The sequence below is a fragment of the Thermobia domestica genome, chromosome 5 (assembly GCF_964235325.1).
Source record: "Thermobia domestica chromosome 5, izTheDome1.hap1.1, whole genome shotgun sequence".
NCBI lineage: Eukaryota > Metazoa > Arthropoda > Insecta > Zygentoma > Lepismatidae > Thermobia > Thermobia domestica.
This window is the reverse complement of record NC_137458.1, coordinates 205,639,274-205,665,720: the sequence shown is the minus strand read 5'-3', so window position 1 is coordinate 205,665,720 and position 26,447 is coordinate 205,639,274. Positions and strand designations below refer to the sequence as shown.

Here is a 26,447-nt window from a genome sequence, read left to right as displayed (position 1 = left end):
GTACCTTGGACCAGGATTTTTTTTTTTTTTTGAACGTTTTACTTTGTTTTGAATTTTAACATCTGGGACTATAAAGGTAAGATTTTTTTTTTACCTGCCTGAATTATTTTGGACTATGCCAGTTACTTACAACTCTACAGTACTAATTTGTTTTTTTATTGTTTAATTGTAGTGCTTCAGAAAGCAGGGCGTCATATGGAGGACACACTGATTGCTGCATATATTGCTCTATTAATAGGTTATATCATTATGGAAAACAAAGTAAGTAAATAATAATAGTAATAATAATAATAATAAATATAGCTTGATTATTTGATCACGTACACACCTGCAAACTAACATTTTTTCCTTTTCTTTAAGTGCGTATATTTCAAAGTCAGTTTAATTTGTGTTTTTGTATTGTCTCTCTTCTGATAATATACTGCGTTAAACTTCATACAAAACAACAGATAAAAAATTCAGGTGGTTTACAGGCGCCTGAAAATGGAACACTTTTAAACGCATGAGACAGGTATCGATTTGTTTCAAGATCATTGCATGTTCAGTTCACGGAAACAGGTAGTTTTCATGTTGATAGGGTTGCAACCTTGCATCGTGGAAAATGCATGTAAACAACATGTAGAGAGTTGAAGGACATGTACGTAACCGGCATATTCCATGTAGTTGACATATACATTACCTCATGAGGCTCTGACGACAGCTGCTTTTGATTTGATAAAAATGTAATTGGCGTGTTAAATACATGTGAAATACAGGTGTTAGCGAATTAGTGGACGTGTGAGCGGAATATACATGTAAAGTACATCGCATTAGGTGTACCTAAAATTTGCGTGTCACAGATGATGTATGTTCCATGTATATATACGGCAGAAGAGACATATAGGTAATATGTAAATGGGAGCCATATGTAACATGCAGTTTGCGTGTTCATAAATTGGGTATGTATTGTATAGATCACATGCATGTTAAAAGTTGATCATATGTACACGTAATATACATGAGACCTTCGTGTTACAGGTCTACCTGTGACATATATGGGAAATGTATGTTACAGGTGGATTACTAGAATGTGGGCTGCATACTTTAAGGAGTAATACTACTATTTGATCCATCTAATCCAAGGGTCTGCGCATGCCTCTGTATATAAGTGTCAGCACCTTGCATATGTGCATGTCAAAAGGGAGACTTGATGTCTGGATGTTGCATGTTCCCTACGCCTGTAACGTGAATGTTTCACCCTAATTAACCTTGTCCATTGCATTTAGCTGTTTAAGCTATTTACTCACTACACATATCTGTTTAATCCATTTATTGGCAATCATGATTATTGCATGTTCCCGTTCATCTGTACATTGCTTGTACACTGCACGTACGAGAGTTACACACTTTGCATGTACACGAAAATGATAAATGTAAAATAACATATTCTACATCATGCGTTTTCGATGCTATACGCTAATACATGTCAGGGTTCCCACATTCTGGAAAATCAGGGAAAGTCAGGGAAATAGAAACATATCAGGGAAAGTCAGGGAACGTAAATGTGCAAGGATGGAGTACTGTATGTAAATGTGGACATGTGAAGAGAAAGGCAATGATACATTATTCCCAGTGATAATAGTGATAGTACAGTGTTGCTGTTTCATACTGAGGGAATAAGGTAGTCTATGTATGTATATATATATATATATGTGTGTGTGTGTGTGTGTGTGTGTGTGTGTGTACAAATAGAGTGGCAAATCAGTATTACAATAGTGCGTTTTTGGATCATGCAACATCATCAGATCTACTGCAATCTTTTCTCAGCGGACTGTGTCCTCTTCCGCCAAACAACTTGCTGCAGGTGTCAATGGATGGGCCCAATGTTAATCATTGCTTCCTGAAGAACTTGAAAGAAAAACTGAATAAAGATTTCCCAGATATTAAAAAAAAAAAAAACAACAGACATTGGTGTGAGTGTGGTTTACATGTTATCAGTGGTTCAATCAAATGTGGTATTCAGTCTGCTGGATGGGACTTGCACAGTTTTCTTCGTGGCATATACTGTGTTTTGTAATTCTCCAGCTTGTCGTGCAGATTACACTGCTTCCACTGGTAGCAAGATGTTTCCTTTAAAACACTGTGCAATAAGATGGGTAGAGAACATAGCGTGCGTGGAACGTGCTTTACTTATTTTTGATGACATAAAGCAGTTTGTACGAACAAATAAAGAGATCAAGAGTAAACCATTTAAAATTATTGTGGAAGGTACAGGTGATGCTTTCATGAAGTGTAAATTATGTTTCTTCAAGACTGTCTCAGCAGAGTGTGAACCATTTTTAAGAAAATTCTAGAGTCCTGAGCCATTTGTTTGTTTCCTGTACTAGAACTTCTAAGTTTTTAAGGAATTTAATGACTCGTTGTGTCAAACAAAGCAGTATGAAACTTGCTGACAGTGCAGTGAAGCTTCTTGCATTAGATTTGACAGCCAATGAAAACTTGTTGGAAGTAAGAAAGGTAGACATTGGTTTTAAGACAGAAAAACTACTGAAAGAGCTTAGTTTATCTTTATCTGATGCATTATCTTTCAAGCTTGAGTGTCGAAACTTTTTGCTGGGTACAATCAAGAAGATTGTGGAAAGAAGCCCTTTGAAGTACAAACTGGTACGTGCTCTGTCAGCTTTGTATCCCAGTCTACAGAAGAACAATCCAGAACGTGCTCAGACTAGGATGAAATGCATCCTAAAAGCTACATGAGCATAACAGGATATCTGATTCTATAGCTGAGAAAGCAAAGAGTCAGTTTATGTCTTTCTGTACTGAAATCCAAGGATACCTTGCAGTTGACTTATGAGAATATGAAGAGAAAATGTGCAGCACTAGGTTAGATGACTTCTTTGAAAAGGTATTGTCCAAGAAACAAGAGTATGCTGATTTGTGGCATATTGTGAAAATATGTTTAATTTTATCCCACGGCAATGCTTCAGTGGAGGGCGGGTTCTCAGTCAATAAGACACTTATTGTAGAAAACCAAATAGAAAACTCTCTAGTTGCACAGAGGCGGGTGCATGACGCAGTTATGTACTGTGGAGGTGCAGAATCTGTTCCCATTGATCGAAGAATGCTTCTTTCAATTCGTTTAGCTCGGAGACGCTATGATAAATATCTTCAGCAGAAACGAATCCAGAGTGCAGAGGAAAGTAAAGTCAAAGCTGAAAAAAAGAAAAGTATGTGCTGAAGTCAAGAAATTAGAAGCAAAGAAGAAACAATTGGAATTACGTTATAAACAAGAACAGGACGCTCTCGTACAACAAATTCAAGAACTGAAAGCAAAACATAGTTCTGTTTAAAATGTGTGTAATACATATCTCAGAACTGTCACTGTTAGGATTTTCTTGACTGTATATTTTGTTGTTTTGTCAAGCGAAAAAATAACTAATTTCCAATGTCAAGGTATGTGGTATTGTTTCATACATATATAATATTCTTATATACTTAAATATTAAATTTTGTCTAAATTGTTTAATATAATAAATACATAAATGGTAATTAAAGGAGTGTGATGGACGGCTATGGGGATGGAGGAGGGGATTAAAAAAGTGTATGATAGGACTTACCACATATCTTCCCGTTGATATTGAAGAATTCAAGTCAGGGAAAACAAGAATTTGAGTCAGGGAAAAGGATCTTCACTTTTCTGTGGGAACCCTGCATGTTATTTACATGTAATGCGAATGTCACACATGTATATTACATGTTGATAAACAGGCACCTTCCTTGTACTTTTCATTCTTACTGTATTGCGAATGATATCAACAATCCATTCAAGGTACTTTACATGCACATTTTCCCTCCATTTAGTTGCATTTGAGTGACTACGTGTACATTGCATGTTCTCATTTTAATGTACAGGCTCTGTACAATGCGTGGTTCCGTGTAAAATTTCCAACAGAAGTTTAATACTTTTTCGACATGCATACCACCTGAAGACAATGTGCGTGTAATATTTTCTTTACATGTGTTTGCGCCGAAATAGGCGTCTGTATAATGCCTGTCGAAATCTGACAGGCTTTTACAGGCACTTCCATGTACAAAACATTACATGTTTCCTAAAAAAATTTTCATAATAGAAGATCGAAATGTACAACCTTCGAAAGAAAGAAAAAACGAAGGGCATATTTTTTATAACTTTAAAGCTATTCTCATTCGGTCAAAGCCAAAAAGTAATACTACACCATAAACATGCGTAATGTTTGAAATATTCTGTTTAGAATGTTTGTTTTAAAAAAAGTACTAATTGGTCACTGTTTAGTCAGTCCATATAGCAATATAAACGAATAAAATATTTTTATCCCAGTATCCTGTTAAAATCTAATAAAGTTAAATTATTTCGACATTCTCTAGTGTCTTCATCGGCAATGAACTACTGAGTTACACTAGACTGTAAATATCTTTATTTTGTGAAAATATCCTAGAAGAGTTAAAGCAAATTCTGGAAATTTTACGTTCTTTTACGGGAAAGGAAATAAAAATCACCACAGGGTTTTTTGTTCACAAACGAATATTACCAGCAATTAAACGGGTTGAATTTATCAGTGACTTTCTTTTATTACTCTTAAGGGACGCTGGTGTGATATTATTGTTCTAAATGTACATGCCCCAACTGAAGGTAAGGATGATGATATAAAAGACAGTTTTTATGAAGAAGTGGAACGGATATTTGACCAACTCCCGCGATACCATATGAAAATTCTACTAGAGGATTTCAATGCGAAGGTAGGACGAGAGGATATTTTCAAACCGATTAGGGAACGAAAGTCTGCATAAGAACAACTGTGTTAGACTCGTAAACTTTGCAACATCCAGAAAACCTAATCGTGAAGAGTACAAAATTCCCACATAGCGACGTTCATAAATACACTTGGACATCACCAGACGGAAAAACACATAATCAAATTGATCACGTTTTAGTAGATAGAAGGCGGCAATCTAGAATAATTGATGTCCGGTCGTTTAGAGGGATTGATTGTGACACTGATCACTACCTGGTAGCAGCGATAATACGAGAGAGATTATCGTTGAATAAAGGTAATATTCAATGTCCGAAAACGGAGACATTTAATTTAAAGAAATTAGAAGAGAGTCAGGTAAAAGAGGAATATCATATTGAAGTTTCGAATAGATTCTCGGTTTTAGAAGATTCGGAATGCACTAGTGTTTGAGGATACTTAAATTGAAATTAGAGATAGCATCAAAAGTTGAGCAAAAGAAAAATTGGGACACGCTGAAATATGTAGGAACAAACCATGGTTCGACCAGGAATGCATTAAACTAGCAGAGAAGAGAAAAGAGGCAAAATTACGCTGGCTACAAAATCCGAATGAAATAACTACACAAAATTTCGCAGATATCAGGCGGGAAACTTCCAAAACTTTTGGAACAAAGAAACGCGATTTTTTGAAAGGTAAAATTAAGGAACTTGAAGATAATAGTAAATATAAAAATATTCGGGGCATGTATAAGGGAATCAGCGAATTTAAGAAAGGCTATCAACCTCGTGCTTGTATATTAGAGAAAGCTGACGGAACAGTTCTCACTGATAGGTATAGCATCTTAAATAGATGGAAAGATTTCTTTAACGATTTGTTGAACACGCAGCCAAAAACTAATGTGCGCGGAGAAAAGGAGATACACACCGCAGAACAGTATATTCCAGAACCCAAACAAATAGAAGTAGAAACCGCTATAAAGAAATTAAAGAAACACAAATCTCCGGGTGTAGATGAAATTCCGGCTGAGTTAATTTTAGCTGGAGGCGAAAAATTGTGGAACAAGTTACACAAACTCATTCTCCTTATCTAGAACAAGAAAAAATTTCCACAAGAGTGGAAAGAATCAATCATTGTCCCAACTCACAGGAAAGGCGACAAAACTGACTGTAATAATTATCGAGGCATTTCTCTTCTGTCAACATCCTATAAAATCCCTTCAAATATTCTCTTAGCAAGATTGACCACATACACAGATGAAATTATTGGAGATTATCAGTGCGGATTTAGACGAAATCGATCAACTGTCGACTAAATATTTACCATTCGCCAAATACTCGAAAAAAGTGGGAATACAATACCCCGGTACATCAACTATTTATTGATTTTAGAAAGGCGTACGACTCGGTTAGGAGAGAAACTTTATACAACGTTCTTACAGAACTTGGAATACCGAGAAAGCTAATTAGATTAATTAAGATATGTTTAAATGAATCCCAAAGTAAAGTACGGGTAGGAAAATTTTTGTCCACGAGCTTTCACGTCGAAAATGGCCTGAAACAAGGAGATGCGTTGTCGCCATTATTATTTAACTTCGTTCTGGAATACACTATAAGAAAAATCAAAGATAGCAACCAGGGCCTAGAGTTGAACGGTATTCACCAGGTTATGGCATATGCTGATGTAAATTTAATAAGGAATGATAGGCGAATAATAGAAAGAAATGCAGAGATCGTATTAAACGCTTGCACGGACATAGGTTTAGAAGTAAATGCAGAGAAAACTAAATACATTGAAGTGCGTCAGGACCGTAATACGGAAAATTATGGATGCGTTAAAATATTAAATAATACTTTTGATAAAGTGGATACTTTCAAATATTTTTGATCAATATTAACAGACGAAAATCATATTCACGAAGAAATTAAATGTCGACTAAAAGTAGGGAATTCGTGTTACTATTCGGTTCAAAATCTCTTGTCGTCGCGAATTCTGTTGAGAAATCTGAAGCTTAAGATATACAAAACGATAATCATGCCTGTTCTTCTGTATGGTTGCGAAACATGGTCACTTACTCTGAGGGAAGAACATAGACTGAAAGTATTTGAGAACAAGATCCTGAGACGAATATTCGGACCCAAGTGGAACGGGAATGGGGAATGGCGGAAACTTCGTAACGAGGAACTACATAATTTATACGGTTTACCCAACATTGTTAGGGTCGTCAAGTCTAGGAGGCTTAGGTGGGCAGATCATGTAGCTAGAATGGAAGAAAGTAGAAACGCTTTCTAAGTCTTGACTGGAAGACCAATCTGAAAACGACCATTGGGAAGACCTAGTCGCAGATGGGAGGACAATACTAAGATGGATCTCGCAGAGATAGGAATACAAAGTAGAAACTAAATTTAATTGGCTAAGGATAGAAGTCAGTGGAGAGCTTTAGTGAACGCGGCATTGAACCTCCGGGTTCTATAGGCCATAGAGCTAGTTAGCTTAGTTAGAGTTAAAGGAACTTGAGTCATCGGCAAATAATTATAGTTTATATAGAAGTTCAGAAAAGCTAATGATCACTTTATCCACTTAAATCCGTATCATTCCTGAAAATCGTTTCCTGCTGTTGCGAATTAAGCATACGGTATAGTGTTTGCTTTGTTACCACTGTTACCCGAAGATTGCTTACGTGCATTAGAAGATATTTTATATATAAATTTTGCTTTTGTCTGGATTTATGATCCTGAAATCTTTACATGGTCATTAACAGCCGCAACTTCAGGAGAAGTTACATCTTTGAAGAATATCCGAAATCACTTTTCAGATTAGGTAACCTCTCCATTTTTTTTTTCTTTCTTTCTTTCTTCCTCAGTTCAGCTTCTTTGTCCTTCAAATCAATCTCATGTATCAAATCTTGTAGGGTCTGTGATTAAGTTTGTCATTAGCGAAACGTAGTTGAGCCATTTGTTCCCCTTTATTTATTCATTCCTTGTACGTATATTCAAATGCATTTGCTGTTAAGAATGTTCATCAGCCTCACCTCCATTATTCACGCGTTTTTCTTAAATATCTGTTGTGGAAATTAAGAACAATACTATTTTTTAAGGACTATTTAGTAAAATAGTTTGTTGTTTTCCATTATCAGAGAATACGTCATTAAATCAGCTGTGACGACATAGGCTAATACTACAAACTAAGGAAGAGCGAAGATCAAAAACATTGACTGCCTTATATTTTTAAAATTTAAATAAATAAAATTTATTTATTTTTTATTTTATATTTTAATGTAATGTACTTGCATAACGTGCCAGTGATTGCGCACGTACACACACACACACACACACAGAGAGAGAGAGAGAGAGAGAGAGAGAGAAATGAAGAATCTGAATACTGGAGAAGGTCGGATGTGAATAAATCTAAAAGATATTGATTACTTTACTTACTAGTTTGTTATACTTACTTAAAGAATCGATATTATCCTTTGATTTTTCCAGTATTTTGAAGAAGCTAAAAAAGTAGGGATAAGGCAGATATTAACCCAGAATGGCGGAAGTATATTTATATTGCTTTCTTTTCTGGAAAGAATAAAATTTATTCCGTATTCCATTCATATGTTATGACCACTACATATGGACGGACTCAGGGTAAAAGGTAACAAGTCTTTTTTTTTTTTTTTTTTTTTTTTTTTCAATTTTCGGTTTTTAACACAGAGTATTTTAAATGGTGCTTCTTTGTATGAAAAGCACTATAAAAAACGTGACCAAAAACAAGTACAAGGGATGTGCAAAAGGGAATAATTAAACTACAACGGAATCCACACTGGGTAAAAGGGAATAAGATGACTTGTTACCTTTTACCCCGAGGAGTTTGTATTAAAAATACTGACTGTAGGTTGTGATTAGATAGTGACTTATTCCTTCATGTTTCCCAATTCAGTTTGTAGTAGAATGCGGGCCGGACTAAAATCTACTGCAGGAACAATGTATTCAAGAGGGAGGAAAGTTTTAAAAATGGTAAAAACAAAACATGATGAAGAACGTAAAACTGAAACACCGGTTCCTACAGTAAATCCAACTGTTGGAACAAAATTGAATTTTATGGCTAAAAAATTAAAGCTGACTAAACCTACCAATGGCGAAGGTACGCATCAGCCTAGTACATCCAGTGTGGAATTAGAACTGTCAATCGTACCTAGAAAATAATATTTTTTCGGAAATGCAGAATGAAACTGTGAAAGAAACTGAAGAGGAAGGAAGTGTGTATTATGTCTTGACTAGTGACGAAAGTGATAATGATCCTGTTTACGAACCAAAGGTTGAGGAAGTAAGCCCACTGGAAGAAGAATATGAGTTTAAGAGTGCCAGTACAAGAAAAGGTGTTAAAGGAAGAATAGAGAAGTAAGAAGGAATAGTAAGCTATCCAGAAATACAGGACAGGGTTACGTAACTGAAAGTGGAATATATGTGACGAAAAGATCTTTTATTATGTTAGGCAAATGCCGTATAAAATGTAAACAGAAAATTGGTGAAGGGACGCAAAGGAAGTTGTTTGATATCTATTACAAAATGGGTTCTCGTGACCGTAGATTTTTTTTTTTTTTTTTTTGTCAGCCTTAATAAATTTTAGTTCCCCGAAAGCAGGGGCAGATCCAGGGGGCGATCAGGGCGATTTCCCCCAATCAGAAGAGGAAACTTTCCTATTTTATATATAAATAAAACCCATCCCAGAGTTTGGAGCTCTAAGTAGCAGTATTACAATCCAACGTCTTCCCACCCAGAAGTTTGTCCTGGATCCGCCCTTACCTGAAAGTTTCAAGAAAGAGAAGACACACACTAGAAAAGCAGGAAAAAAAAATGAAATGAGATCTTTAAGTTTTACGTTCCACGGTTATGCCGGCTAGGCTAAAGGAGACGGTGAATATGATAAATGAATGAAATGGTGGAATAAAGAAAGTGAGAGAAAAACGGGAGAACCCCGAGGAAACCCACGCACATGATGTTTATCCACCACAAAGCTCACTTGGCGGGAGAAGGGTTTGAACCCGGGACGTTATGCGCCAGAGGTGAACGCTCTACCGCTGAGCCATCGCGGCCCAAGAATAAAACAGAATAGTTACTTATCAATACTATATCTCCGTAAATGGAAAGAATGTAAAATGTGCAAGTCGTGTTTTCTGAAAGTGTTTGATGAGAGACGCAAATTTATGTGGCTTATTTGCCAACAAAAGCAAAAATCTCCAGGATGTACAGTGACTCCTGACAAGCGAGGCAAACTTTATCCTCCAAATAAAATAAACTCATACAGATTAAGAAACAATTGTGATGTTCTAAATTCTTTGCCAGTACATGAAAGCCATTATTGTCGAAAATAAACTAATAAAAAGTATTACCACCGTATATGACGTTAGCTGAGCTGTATAAGAAATACAGGGAACAGACACAAATTCCTGTTGGTTATTCATTTTTTGTGAATATCTTCCATAATATGAATATTGCCATTAAAAACCCCAAAAGGGACACAAGCCATTCTTGTGATGCATTTAAAATTAAGCTTACATATGCTTTGAGTGAAGATGGGGAAAAATATTAAAGCAGCAGGAAAACATCATACAAAGCAGAATTAGCTTATGAGACTAAAATCACAAATAAAATGCTAGCAAAAGAAGAGACAGTGCTTGTTTTCGATCTTCAACAGTGTCTTCCCGTACCCTGCATGCAAACATCAACTGCGTTCTACAAAATACAACTCAGGGTATAAAACTTAACTGTCCGTAATCTAAAGAAAGAGAAAATCTCATGCTATGTGTGGTATGAAACCGTACGAAAAAGAGGGGCAAATAAGATTTCTTCTTATGTATCAAATGCTATTTCAGCTTTACCAAAGGACATTGATCACGTAGTGATTTACAACGACTCTTGCTATGGACAAAATAAAACCACTCCATTTGTGGCAATGTGTGTATCACTTATATATATATATATATATATATATATATATAACTCATAAACATTTTGGATCACAAGTCTCTCGTACCAAGACACAGCAGGATGGAGTGTGACTCTGACCATAGGAAGATCGAAAAACTTTAAAAAAGGACACCAATGCTCATCTCTCGTCCTCATGACTGGGCACAGTTAGTAAGAGTTGCTTCCAAGAAGAAGTCCCTTTGAAGTAATTGAAATTACCCAAGATGATTTTCTTGATTTCTCCACACTGGCAAAAACTGAGCTGCAGATAAAGAAAGCAAACGATGAGGGAGCAAAATTTGGACGGCAGTCTGTGAAGTGGCTACGTTATTTTCGTTATGAACCACTGAAGCTATATCATAAAACATCACTCAATGATGACAGATTCTGTGTTATGGACCTTTCTCGACGACGCATAAAGAATCTCACTTTGAAACATCGAGTGTGTTACAGTGCATTATTGCCAATTTCAGCAGAGAAAAAGAGAGATTTGTTATCTCTTTTGCCTTATATTCCATTAATATTTCATGACTTCTACACAGGTTTAGCTACTGCAACCAATGTGCAAGATCCACAGCTTTATTCTGAAGATGATGAATAAATGCAGTTGATGGGGAAAGTTTGTAGTTAGCTCCTTAGTGTCATCATATTATTTCTAATTTTAATATAAACGGAAGGAGTTTCTTTGAAAATGTACTATTGATCGGTGTGCACGCAGGCATAGTTAACAATATAAACATTTCTAAGCAGAATCTTGACTAATATGTTTAGTACTTTGTAAGGACTGCAGAGTTAGAAAGTATGTTATTCATTAAATTAATAGTAAACTTATTAATAACTTCACTGTTTTTATCATAATTTTTATATTGCAAAAGTTATATAAGAATAGAAATTACATTCCAATAAAATAATAGTTGACAAACTTTTTTATCGTGTGTCGTAAGACTTCATCTCATAGCATCATCACCATCGGTTGTTAAATATTAAAAAGACAAAAAGGAATTGGAACACACGCGGTTGGGACGAGTGAGGAATAATAGTTGAAAACCTCAACGAGTATCCGAGATTTTCAAGTGTTATTCCTAATTCGTCCCAGACGCGTGTGTTAAAATTCGTTTTTGTCTTTTTAATGTTTAACAACCGGTGGTAGTGATGCAATAGATGAAGTCTTACAATATACGATAAAAAAAATGTTGAACAGTATTGTCAACTATGTGTGCCCCTGTTCCTTTTTATTATTTTTAAATGCGTGACAATCTATGGGAACAATGTGATATTGCTGAAAACGTTCTAACAACATTCTGGTTACTTTGTACATTTAGTAAATCAAACTATGTATCAATGTAAACGTTTGTGTAGTCTAACACGACAGTTCTGTAGTGTTCTATTAGAAATAATGTAATTTTAATTGAATATGATAATGATCTGTTCCTTTTTTACTATATCAATATGTAATTGAACTGAAGGGAATAAGTCACTTAATGTCGTTATTAATGTTGGTAAGAGTAAAATTCCAATTCGTAACTTCAAAGTATTTACAACGAAACATATTGTAAAAATTTCAGATTTTAAAATTATTTCTTTAGGTGTTTTTACTATACTCCAATTAGTTTTTTTGACTCTCCTGAAAAATGAATAAAAATTACTTGTTACCTTTTACCCTGAGTCTGTCCATATATCTACTAGCAAAATACTGCATGTGCTGTTTCTATAAATTGTATGATTCTGTGTATATGGACTAGACATTTACACAATCGTATTGTTAGTTTAAAAGAATATTATCAGCCTACTGTAGGATGAATACTTGTACACTTTTCCACCTCTTTGAGTAATCGCCTTGTACGAGGGCGGTTTCTAGATCTGTTGTTGTCTCTTGGTATCCAGTTAAGGATCGCTTTTGTCCTTCGGTCATCATTTCTAGCAAGATGTCCGGCCCTATGCTACTTTTATATCTTTATTTTCATAATGATATCCATAATTCCTGTCACCTTTCTGATCTGTGTGATTCATACTCTAGCATACATCTTTTCGTGCTTTATTGTTTATAATGAAGACGATCAGTATCAGATTTATTAGTATCCACGTCTTCGATCCATATGTCAAAATAGGCAGAATATATTCATTGAAAATTTTACTTCTTAATTATATTGGCATTTTACTTTTCGATACGAAGTTGTTCCTTCCAAATGTACTTCAGCGTAGCCTCTGTTAATTGCTCCTTTAATGTTGTCTTCCACTGACATATTGTCTCAGGTATACGCAAGTATTCTCTTCGAATTTCGTATTTTCAACTTCAGTTTTAGATTTTTTTGTGAAGTTGTTAAACATAACTTTCATGTTTTGAGTATTCATTGTCCTTCAAATCAGTTTCATGTATCAAATCTTGCAGTTCTGTGATTATGTTTGTCAAGAGAACTATGTCATCAGCGAAACGAAGATGGGACATTTGTTTCTTTTTGCATTTATTCATTTGTTCTTTCAGTTGAGATATCCAAACACATTTCAAGTCTCTTTTAGTAGTCAATAAACTCAGCACGCAAGAGTAATCTATATTCATTTGATATTTCTCTCAGTTTTCTCACTACCTGAATGTAACCTATTGTAAAATAACTACGTTTAAATCTAGCCTGTTCTTCTATTTGGATATGAACTAACTGCTATTCCAGTCGAAGCTTCTGTATTTTCGTGAACACTGTAAATTGTAATAGGTATATACATGTATAGATCTTCTTTATATCCTTTTTCACGTGACAGTACAACCAATTCACTTCTTCGCTTTTCGGAAGCTCTGTGTATTCGTAGATATTTAGTTCTGTTACACTAGGATGTTTTCCGCTTTTTCACCAATTTTCTTTAATATCGCTAAGTAACTCCTTTCTTGTAGTTCTTAGTAGTACTATTTTTTTCTTTGTTTTCGCCTTTTTCACTTCGGTTTATCGCTTAAATGTAAAATGTTAGAACTTGAATTCGTGTCAATATTTCTTGGCGGACAGCTATGGTTTGTTTTTCGTTTATTTCTTATGGTCTGCTTGGCCTTTTTAAAGCCTATGTTGTATTAAAATATTTCTTTTCACGAGATAGCTGTTGAATTATCTTAAATACTCTACATTGCTTTTCCATCCAAAGTTTTACATATTTTATTTTAGATGTCTTATTGTCTTCGTTTTAAATATTGGTTTCTCTAATTTCCTTCATTAGATGGTGTATTTCTGATAAAATTATTTCATTTTTCCTCGTCGGAAACTTGCTATTTTTGTATCGGTATCCACTAAAACTTATGTCATTACGCCAATTAGACACTTCACAACTGTTTAAATTCGGGCTGTTGAATTTTCTTCCTTTCTTTCTACTTCTTCCCTTTTGTATCTGATAAAATATATAGGGAAGTACGTAATAGTGTATCTTGTTTCAGTTTATGTGATTATGTTTTCTTGTTAAGTTATTAATTTTATATAACTCACATTTATGCAGGCTGATAGTTCACACAAACTCAGAGTACATGATTGTATTACTCGACTTTTCCAGAAATATATTTTCATAGTCATATCTAATTGTTTCACATCTATCATGCTTCTTCCTTTCTTTCTCCCGTCTCTGCTTATTTTATATATATTTATATTTGAATGTGAGTGGTAAATGGAGAACGTATGTGTTTGTTAATTAGATTAGATATTCCTAATTTATAGAATATACAGTCTTAAGAATATGTAATTAAATTCCATAATTTCTCTTCCATGTCAGTTTCACTAACCTTTTTGACGAGGATACTTCCATAATGAAAAGAATAGCTTTAATTGCAGTTGATAATACAAACTTCAGAGCTTCTGCTTTTTCAAGATTCAACGTGCTCTCTCAGGTTAATTGCTTATTCAGCAGGCAAATGAACACATACGATAATAACCAATTAACGAATACTAGACTTCATTTCTTTCTTAAATTAATATTCTGTTAAGAATTATTTGTGTTATACATCGTTATCTACATACTTTTGCGGTTAATTACCTATTACGCTAGAAAACTTTTTGGTTGACTGTCACTCTAGAAAATTATGTATTTTCGTGAATTCTAGACAAACGTAATTATTTGTATCCTGGTATCACGCTTTATAAAGTCACTACTGTTCATGTCAAATATTGTACTTCCAGTTAAAACTTAACATGAATATATTTATTAAGTAGAATATTTTCACCCAAAAGAATCCACGAACAGTTTTCAGAATAAATCTATGTAGGTAGGATGCTTTGTCTGAAATTAGACACAAAAATCGCGTATTTAGTCAAAGTTACTGCTAAAAGAAAATTATTAGATAGAATCCACAACACACTAATTGCTTTTCAGTGGAACTTTTCTGCAATTTTACTATTCAAAATTTTATTGATACTTTTCAGTCCACCTACACTGATGTTCATATAAACGCATTATAATGGTGTAATGTATCCGTAGATATGAAACGAAAGTTAAGTCTTTAGAAGTTTTCTATTCGTTCTTAGCAAGCTGAACCAACATATTGATAGTTTTGCACTAGATTTATACATAACTGAAATTTGTTTTCATTTCTGATACGAGGACGAAATATAGTTTGTTGAGTAGTAACCATTGATAATTAAGGAACTAATGATGTTTATTACTCTAAAAGAGACAAAGTTAAATTGTTCCATATGAAGGTAATATGAAAGTAAGACGAGAACAGTATTATATAGGGTATTCCGAGACGAAGTGGCAATATTTTGGGAGATGGTAGTATGAGTGATTATAAGCAAAAAAAGTCATATGGGCATGGGTCTAATTTTAAACGATAACTGAGATATGAACAGAAATAAAAAATCCCAATACCAAGATCAATGCACTTCATGTTTTGAAAGTAAATAATGAATTGAAGTAGGTAGGAGAAAGCTAGCAGTAGCGTCCTCTCTGGGTGTGCAAGTCGTGTGTTAACGCCCAACGAAAAATGAAGAAAAGAATTCTTCATTTAATTAAACGGATCGTCAGAACTAGGATTTTACCTTTTTTCTTTTCTTTTCTTTTCTTTTCTTTTCTTTTCTTTTCTTTTCTTTTCTTTTTTTTTTAATTTTCAACGAGACAAAATCAACTGTTGAAGTGCGGAAGAACAAAGAAGTGCTACGCGATCTTCGTGATCTTTTGAGCAGGCACCTATGCGAGTGAGTCGTTAGCAACGCTTTGGCTGCATTTTCAATGCTTTACAAGACTCATATTGCGCATGCGCTTCATGTTTCGCACCTCGTGCTTCTGTGATACAAGGTCTTGTTTAGAAAGTTACCGTCTTGAATTTTCTGTTTATCTCAAGCGTTGCCAAATCTAGCAATACGAATACAGAATACAGTATATTTCTTTGGCATGATCTACGAACTTTTTTGTTGTTGTTGTTGTTAAACATATCGTTGAATTCATAAGTTAAGGGTGCAATCGACTTCTTGCTAAAATATGTGTAAGGAACACGGGGAAAAGAGACATCATCAATTTTTTCTCGATCTAATAAAGTTGTATTCGAAGAATCAGTTGATGAAAAACAAAAAGCCTGGACGCTGATCTACAAAATAGTTTTCCATTTTGCCTTTTCCTTATTGATGGATTGATCATGTATAGTGCCCTAATTTTTATTTACTTTGTCGCTAGTGGGTCATCCTCAAGACTTGCGGTTTCGGGCCCTTTATCACTGTCTTCGAGTGCTTAGTAAAAGTTCCTTTTCTTTCTTTAAGACATCACTTTTTGTGTTGTCTCTGAATGCTGCAAGAAGGAATTGTTTCACTTGCTCCATTTGGAGATCATCTATTAAATAGACCTACTATATTGAAATCAGTAGGTAGCCGAGAACAGTTCAGATATAGAACAATCATTATAGATTTTTTAAAATATGAAGTTATAAATTGATATTTTGGCTTTTTAATTTGGCAATGTATTTCCTTGTCTTTCCCGTTTACGATTGTAGTGGGTTCAACTTTTTAAGATGACTAATAAAAGTGTAATTCAAAAGCTATTAAAAAGTTCTTTTCCATTAGTTTGTTATAATGAGAATGAGCTGGAATTCAAGTAATTTGTAAGTAGATAGTTGGTTGCTTTTGATGTTCAGTTTCATATTTTGAGGGTATATTTTACTTATATAATTATTGTAATTAAATATATTGCTTGCGTAATAACATCCTCCTTGATTTACCTTTATAATTTGCAGACTAAATTGTTAGAAGAAAATTACTATTTATAGGTTGCAAACATTGGCGTAACTAGGACATTTTGCAGGGGACGGCCATGATCCCTTCCGAAAATTGCGAGAATTTCCAGGAACAGACTACATTCAAGAAATCGATGGGTGGGCAAAGTATAGTCACTATTAGATATGTCGAATGCAAACATCACTAAAATAGTTATGTGTAAATTAAGGTAAACTTATCACATTATTTTCAATCAATATAAACATGTGGGTGGGCCCAGCTTTGCTCCTGGGGATAGGTGTTTCCCTCTAGTTCCTATGGTTGTGAGGATTAATAAATTTTTCCTTTCTTGCCAGCGCCCTAACATCCACGTCTGGAGGCGCCACTAATAAGTAGTAAACCATCACGTTCCCTAACAATTACTGAATAGTAGTTTTGAGGCTCGTATTTGTTAAAATGGTTGTCGATTAGGAATGTTTCATACGTAGTTCGCAAGCTTGCCAACATGTGGCAGCACACGTGACGCAGTTACTTATCGGTACGTCACACATACCATGTTGTGAGAGTTTGTACGTGGATCACGTACACATTTTGAGCAGCTGTTTACTTTTTTTGTTCTCGAAGTGTTCCACATATAATAAAATGGCACGTACATACATAGATGAGTAGTATGCAGACGTAGTGTTTGTGTGCGGGTTTTGTAATGGAAATGTTCACGCGGCTTTCGAAGAATACAGGAGGCGTCGTGCACTGAGTCAAGAGCATGAAACATCTCCCAGTGCTAAAGTGACATCCGAACGTGAAACCAGACAATGTGTGGAAGAAGAGGAGGAAATAATTGTCCTAGTGCAACAAAGTCCTACCACAGTACCATACAAATTTCAACATGTCTGGATATTCTACATACCCGTGTGAAATGGACATTACATGCGGACAATCTGTATCTATTTCATCACCAACAGGTGCAGCACATACATCTTGCTGATCAAGGTTCTCGAATTGTTTTGGTTACTACACAATACAGTGCAAGTGCCATACATTTCATTCACTGAAGAATCGACTTTCGCTCGTACTGGTGTGAAGAATAGACGTAATAGACACACGTTCTCGAGAAAACCCTAACGCAACCGCGTCTTTGTCAAAGGGTACCAAGACAGATTTTCCATGAACACGTGGTGTGACGGTTGCGACATTTTTCTTGGCCCCTTATCTTTCATGGACATATGAATGTACAGTGGTACCTTCGTCAATTAGAAAATTATTAGACGAACAGTTTAGACGATGTTCCTTTGCATATGGCGGGACCTAATCTTGCAGCATGACGGAGCACCGGGTCATACCAATGGAATTGAACATCTGTTTGCTGCCTACTATAATTGATGGATTGATCATGATAGTCTGTTTACTTGGCCCCCTCGTTCTCCTGTTTTCACTGTTCTTGATTTCTGTCTATGGGATTGGATGAAACAAGAAGTTTACCGAGAAAGGGTAAATACAAGGGATGAACTGAAAGTTTGTATTATGAATGCTGCTGAGTTAATCCGCGAACGTCATCGTGAGCTTCGTAATGCAACACACAATGTCCTTCGGCGCGCTCAGAAGTTCATTGACTTTGGTGGCGACATTTTTGAGAATTTGCCTTGACTGCTATGTGGCCTTTTCACCTTACAATCATTAATGTCAGTACTGACCAGCACGTGTTAACACTGTATTTTGCACCATTAATTACTCTCTTAATTACCAAATTACCATGAACTAATTAGTGCTACTCCACAATTAGTATCAGCATGTCCCTTCTGGTATTTACACATGTACCCTTACGTTTCAATGTTTTACATGTACTGTTTTGTTTACGTTTTTTTTTTTTTTTTTACTTAATTTTTATTTGTTTAAATCTCAGTTATGGTACGAAATCTGACCCATGTTCTCTTAGAGTCACTCATACTACCATTTCCCAAAGCATTGCTACTTTCTCCCGGGACACCCTGTATAAAAAAAAAATAAAATAAAACATTTGAAGTTTAAATGCAAAAATGATCGAGGGAAAAAGAAAGAATAGAAATGTACGGTCACGTGGAAGAGTAAAAGTGCAAGCACAGTGTTATTTTCCATAAATTAACAAATACAATATCTAGAATTAATTTATGTATTATCATTTTTTGTAATGTCACATATAGTTTATGTAATTTTGCATTTTCTTCCACTAGGCATAATTACGATTAACTGTCTTTTTCTTCATAGGAACATGAAGATTTTGTACGAGCTTTCCTTCCGGAAGGAAACTTTAAGACCATGCTAGCAGTCCTGAAGAAGTTTTTCAACTTCATGAATTTAACTGCTTACGTAAGTTTAGTAGTATTTTGTACTTCAAATTACTTGCACTACCTAATTAATGTATTCTGTGATCTATGAAAAAAAAAAAAAACTTCCTATGCCATTTTTATTAGCTTTCTGTTCCCAAACATTGGCACTCAGTAACAATCTGATGAAAGAATTGATTGATTGGGGGGAATAATAGGGACATCAGCAGCGTGTCTATTTGTGCCTGTCACATGAAGAAGCCAAAAGAAAAGAAAAAAATATCTTCCGCTTTTATATAAAAATGTCTTCCGCTTAAGGATAAAAGTAGATTTTTCCACATTCACACTAAACTGGAGATAGAGATAGTTTGAACATACAGATCCATATCAGTTTAATGGAAACACGTGAAAAAGCGCGACTTTCCAAAGTAATGTGGTGTTGGACCATTTTTGTTCTCATAACAGCTCTATGGGCCCTCAGACGTCATGAATAGTAGCAAATGGAATAGTATACTATTCTACGTGTAGTGCATCGTAGTAGTCCTATAATTGAGGAAGGGAGCGGGAATATGCGCTGGATTCGTGTCTCTAAAACGGATGCAGATGTTCAATTATATTCACGTCCGGGAATTGGGCGGGCCAGGGGAGGTGGTAACTTCGTCCCAATGTTCCTCAAAGCTCGTCGCAACAGCCCCAGCTGTGTGAATTGGCACACTTCCATTTTGGAATAAAGCGTCATTGCCCGGAAACATCATCTAGACCATAGGATGGGTCCCCTAAAATGACCACATAATTACGGGCAGTGACGCGATCTGTAAGCATCAGCACAGGACCTATTGAGGACCAAAATATTGCTGCCCACAACACCACAGAGTCATCAACATATTTCACGGTTGGGCATAGACAGTGCGGATCATAGGCTTCTTTGTCGTCCTCCATACGTAAACACAGCCTGTGGTTTGAAGTGAGGTGAATGATGACTCATCCAACTATATTAAACGTTTTGGGTCATCAGCATCCATGTTGCATATTCGTTTCATACTAAAGCTTGGCGTCATACTAAAGCGTTTTGGTCCTTTATCAACAGTTTCGCCTGTGCAACCGACGTCATATTTGGTCTAGGAATTAATTCGTGCGGTTGGTACGCACACATTGAAGCTGTAGTACAAACACAAAATACATAAATACCTTAAGAAAAATATTGTCCATCGCTAGCCACCACTTTCGCCCATCTGTCAGGCAATGTACGGATTCCGTGGCGAAAGAAGTCCTCATCCTTGGAAGCGATCCAGTCAGAGACCCATGTTTCGATATCTTCTGAAGAAGTAAACCGCTGTCCAATCAAATCGTTGTTCATGCAATCGAACAAGTAGTAGTCCGAAGGAGCAACGTCTGGTGAAAACGGCGGGTGGGGTAAAACTTCCCATCCGACATTTTCTAAATAGGTTTTGACCGGTTTTGCGACATGTGGGCGAGCGTTATCATGTTGAACAATAAGTTTATCATGTCTGTTCTCCCATTCTGGTCGTGTTCTGGCCAGAGCTTGCTTCAAACGCATTAATTGTCGTCGATAACGTTCTCCATTCATAGTTTCACCCGGTTGCAGCAGCTCATAGTACACCACACCTTTCATATCCCACCATATGCACAGCATAACCTTTGCACAGTGAATATCTCGTTTTGGTTGTGATGGACCTGGTTCACCTGGTTTCACCCAGGCCTTTTTTCGTTTAGGGTTCTCGTAATGGATCCACTTCTCATCACCCGTAATAATTCGATGCAGAAACCCCTTTCTGCTCTGTCGTTGAAGCAGCAATTCGCAAATGGTTTTTCGTCTTTCAACGTCTCTGTCTTTCAATTCATGTGGAACCCAATGTGACATCTTTTGAATCATTCCCATGGCTTTCAAGCGTTTGGAGACTGTTGTTTGATCAACGCCTAATGCTGCTGCAAGTTGTTCCTGCGTTTGACACGAATCCTGCTCGAGCAATGCTGTCAGTTCTTCGTCTTGAAATTTTTTTGGCTGTCCAGCTCGCTCTTGGTCTGCCAAGCCGAAATCACCACTTCTAAACCGTGCAAACCACTTCTGACACGTTCGCTCAGCTAGAGCATGGTCACCATACACTTCCACCAAAATACGATGACTTTCAGTCGCACTTTTCTGCATGTTAAAGTAATGCAGCAGGACACCCCGCAAAAACACTTTATCAGGCACAAATTGCGCCATGTTCACTTAACTACAAACTGGTGTTGTTGACGCTTTAATCCACTGCCCTATACTACGAACGATACGCGATGACAGGGGTTTGCAACACATGTGTGGATAAACGGAACTGTGGGACGCTCCGTTCGTTGTGCCATCTCTTGTCCACCCGCACGAATTAATTCCTAGACCAAATATATCCATTTCATGTAACTCGCGGCAGACTATGATTGTGGACACATTCTGTGGGAAGTACTGCTTGAGTTTCTTCATCAGTTGGACCGCAATCGCACGACGGTTCTAAGTGACAATCCACGTTAATGCTTGGCAGACCTGTCACGAAGGGTTTTCACCCGACCATTCCTCTTCGCCGATGTGGTTTCGCCGTCAGTTTTGTAGGGCGTGATTACCTTGGACACTATCAATCGCGACACCCAACATATTTGATACTTTTGTGACACTCGTACTACATAACCGAGGACAAATAATTTGATCTCTTTGGAATTTAGATAGGTCGTCATTTTACGCTATCGCCGTCTGTTTGGTTCACTGCACATTGCCATTCTACTGCTTCTCAGGTAGTATTCCCTAACGCAAGCAGACGCTGAGGTCGCCGCGTGACTTGCCAACACAGATATTGACGAAGTGTTTCTGTTAAATTTACCTGAATCATTGTATCAGTTCGTGTCTAATGAACTTTACCATGTGGTCGCTTTCTAAAGTTTTGCAAAATGATCTCGTTTGATTTTAAAGCGCACACACATTTTGTAACGTGTTGAAAAACGTAAAAATTACGATCACAAAGATGTATCTTGAGGTTCTTATATTCGTAACAAAATATCAATTTTACAATCCGTCTCACTACTCACGGAACATGATAATCAAGGACTTAACCTCAAAGTATCGTTTTTGATACAAGCTTTCGCCCCCTTTTTCGGGTTTTAAAAAGGGTAAGAGGAAAAATTAAATATATTTAAAAAAAAAAAAAAACATTAAAAGGAGAAAAATGTGTAGAAAATATGCCCAATTTCAAAAAGCAGTTGTCTTTGATTTTTTTTCAACTAATCTTAGGTTTCACGTATTTCGAAACATTTAGAAGCATGAGGCAATATTGTAGACTCAAGAATCTTATTTAGAATCAAGAATGGAACCAAGTGTTTCGAAAATTTGTTTATTCTTTTAAAACAACTAAAACTGTATATAAGAGTTGGTTAAACCACTAGTGGAATATTGTGATTACCAAATACATTGAGTACAGACACAATAAAAGTACGAATATAAGTTGGCAATCTTCACTTTCCAAACCGAGAAACACACAACTTGTCATATCACATTGTCGATAACGAATTACAGTGTGCTGTTTTTATAGTCTTCGAACCACGCTAATTTAGACCTCTCTTTCTCAAGAAAATTTACGAGGATTCCCCACTTCCTTTGGGGAATCCCTTGCTCACGGGCTTCACGATTGCGGCATAAGCATTTTTGGATAGAGCACATTCGATGTCTTTGAGTTACCATATCGCCTTTGCTCTATCGTTTAGGACAGTGAAGATATAGATCTCTAAAGTTCATTTTCCCACACTTTTGGCACCCTATATCTCCGAAACTATGGACTTTTGACCAAAGTTGCAGAGGACTTTTTTTTCTTGGTTTGACATCAGCTATCTACCCTTAAATATTTTGTACGCTTAGTAGGACAGCCTATATATATATAATGTGTCCGTAAAGTTGCTCAAACCAAAGTTTGATTGCGTTTATCTTTTGATCTAAGAATGATAAAAACCTGAGACTTAAAAAAATGTAAGCATGTTCTTTGAGGTATTTTCGAGATCATGACCAATGCTGGAACTTGTAACTTTTTTGTGCAGTAACGAAAGAAATTACTGTAAGTGTAAAATAAAAATTATGCAAAATAAAGAAAATCAATATTCAGCTGCAGAAAACTGATTTCCTGCGGGTGAATTCCTGTGTATATGTACAGTATGCATCAACATTTATCCATTGGTACGAAAATGTGACAAGGTTGATGCGGTATTGCCAAATAAAAAGGCTGTTTATTGCAAATCCGTAAAATGGGTGTTTTCTTTCACAAAAACGCGGCCCCTGTCTACACTGTTGTCGCAAAATTACTGCAACAGGTGTGTTTTGGGTTAATTAATGATAAGCAATGAGAATTTGCACATAAATGATAAAATGAATTTTTGAATAAAATGAATATATGCATACTGTACATATACACAGAAATTCACCCGCAGGAAATCAGTTTTCTGCAACCGAATATTGATCTTCTTCATTTTGCACATTTTTTATTTTACACTTACAGTAATTTCTTTTGTTACTACACAAAAAGTTACAAGCTCCAGCATTGGTCACGGTCTCGAAAATATCTACATAGATATTATATATATGTGTGTCATTTGATGCATTTGCACGTTTACTTAGGTAAAGCCATGTTCATTAGCATTCCTTGTTGTAATAGTAGAAATGTTAACAGGTTACACTGTATCATTACTAAGGCTCAGCACCTTAATTAGCATATCCGATCACTACAAGCATTACTAGTTATGTAGCTTTATTTGCATAATCTTACCAATACTTACCGTAAAATCGTCCTTACATAATTATACATTACTACATAAACAGGGTTTCTTGTCATATGGTCTAACAACGTCTTTAGTTACTCTTATCCTGATATATTCCAAACTATCGTGATTCCAGTTCTAATGTTACTTTCCGAAGTATGAATTCAACAACAAAAAGAGTGATCATCATTCTTCTTTTTCTAATAATTATATTTCATGGTATTACACACACTATATATAAGCCAGTCATCAATACTTCTACATTTGTAGCAATAAGTGGTCTACTCAATGTTAAAAATATATAAATGACTGAAGTCGTGTATCTCAAGAACAGGAGATGATAGAGACAATTGGTTTGCATATTTGAAATCAGCATGTTTCAATTGCTTTAGAATGTGTGTTGGATGTTGAGTATTATTATTATTATTATTATTATTATTATTATTATTATTATTATTATTATTTAGTATTTTTATTGATAATTTGCTCAGTAATACATATCTTATAAGACTGAAAAGATGTCATAAATTTCGACACGTTTAATGAGTTTAAGGTAGTAAGAAAATGCAGTACATTTTGTATAATAGGGTCATAACGCATTAGAAAACAATTAAACAAGTGGATAGTATGGCAATATGGGACTAAATTTATTTATTATTATAAAACTTGACACCATTATCATTACTATGTAATAATAGTAAACTCTGCTAGACAGCAAAAGGGATCACCCACTAGAAGTTTCAATTTCGTTCGGCAGATGTCAACTGCTGGATATGTTTGCTGTCATCTAATGGATTTTGTTTAAGTTATTAACGAACTTGGCCGAGATAATTACTCTAGTTATCTATTGCAAGAAACAGAATTCAAAATTTCTCGTTCAAGCGTTACCGTGTGGAATACCGTACGAATCTACGGACGTACTAACAATACAATGTTATATGTCCCATTTCCGTGAACCTAATAATAGTATTAGTTTTGTAGCATCTCATGTATCTAAATAATTTTTATTACTTTCCTTAGTTATCTCATTGTTTTTGTATGGTATTAGCGAAGTGATAACCATTTCTATTAAAGTGATTTTCCCATATCTTATGAATTAATTTTATAGTAGGAAACATAGAGTGAACATTTTTCTATTACATATTTCATTATCTTTTTTTTTAGGCTGTAGGAAGCAATCGAGGTATAGCTGCTACAGAACGAGTAATACATTATTTGGAGAAATGTGATGCTAGTGGTGAGAAGGAAACGACACAAACAAAATCTGGTGATAGTAGTTCTTAGTTTGGTGTGAGAACATAACAAATCTATTTGTATATGATAAAAACTAATGTAAATTTTGTGAAGAGATGTAAAGAGAAACATATATTTTCTTCCATTAAGAGCTTTGTACATTGTACAAGCACGTCTGAAAACGAGATCTCAATGATTTGCTGAGTAAGACATAACTTATAAGACTGGAAAGACATAATGAATTTCATTACCTTTAATGAGGTCAAAGAAGTAACAAAGACATTTTGTATAATAGTGTCATAATGTATTGGAGAACAAATAAACAAGTGGATAATATGGTGAAGTGTGAGGTGATGGTGAAAAGTACAGGCACGAGTGAGTTACGAACGCTTGCTTTTAAAAAGCAACAGAAATAGAAGAAGTATAAATAGAGCACCAAAACAGATTCAATTAAGAACTGAGGTGAAGCTCTTAGAAGACGAAGTATTCTTTGCAGAATACTCGTTAAAACGTGCAAGTTGATCTTAGAGGTCGTTAAGAAACTTAAGTGCACCGAGTTTTGCTATATATATATATATATGTAGCAGAATTATTACACAACTTCCATTTGTATTTCTTCTTGGGTGTAATATAACTTTTTTATATGAAGTGATTCATGCTGATTGAACTTTATAACTTTGTAAAACACTGCACTCTATGGATATATTTTTCTTCTTAATTTAACTTTTTCTGTTAAAATCTTCTTCCAGAGTACTTTTACTCCTAGCACAATGATACATATATATTATAAAATGGATTTACAGTTGTTTACTAAGAACGATTTTATACGTAAGTGCCTGTAGCTTCTTCTTTGGACTGAATATTTGTTTTATTATACATTTTATTTATTTAAAGAAAATACGTATGCTTGTCGAACCCGTACACTATGTTGCAGGAAGGAAGTACACATTCTTGTATATAATATATATAGATAAATATTATACGAAGTGTAAGTGTATACTATGCATTGGTTTTATTTATTTATTTTTTCTATCATATAGACATAGAATGTTCGTGTATATGAAGTTGGAACACCAAATTTAGTCATTATTATTGAATATGTAAATTAAATTTTTTTTTGTTCTGATAAAAACCTTTAAGTGTTTTTAAAATGTGTATATTTAACGTACAGAACAGACCAAAAAAAAAAGCCATAAATTAGTGACTTACAAATTTATGTATTTTCATGTATTGTAAGCCTAACAAGGAGACACGGCG

The 26,447-nt window shown here is 35.3% G+C and overlaps 1 protein-coding gene across 2 annotated transcripts in view; it reads left to right on the top strand.

The window, feature by feature from the left end:
• LOC145686363 (uncharacterized) overlaps window positions 1-26,187 on the top strand; it is a 154,458-nt gene extending 128,271 nt beyond the window's left edge. For both annotated transcript variants that reach the window (XM_081759626.1, XM_081759625.1), the window contains 3 exons: window positions 173-261; window positions 19,114-19,215; window positions 25,122-26,187. In XM_081759626.1, coding sequence (XP_081615752.1) covers window positions 173-261; window positions 19,114-19,215; window positions 25,122-25,241 — 311 coding nt within the window. In that variant the 3' untranslated portion in view covers window positions 25,242-26,187. The remainder of the gene's footprint in view (window positions 1-172; window positions 262-19,113; window positions 19,216-25,121) is intronic.
• Window positions 26,188-26,447: the final 260 nt, after the last annotated feature.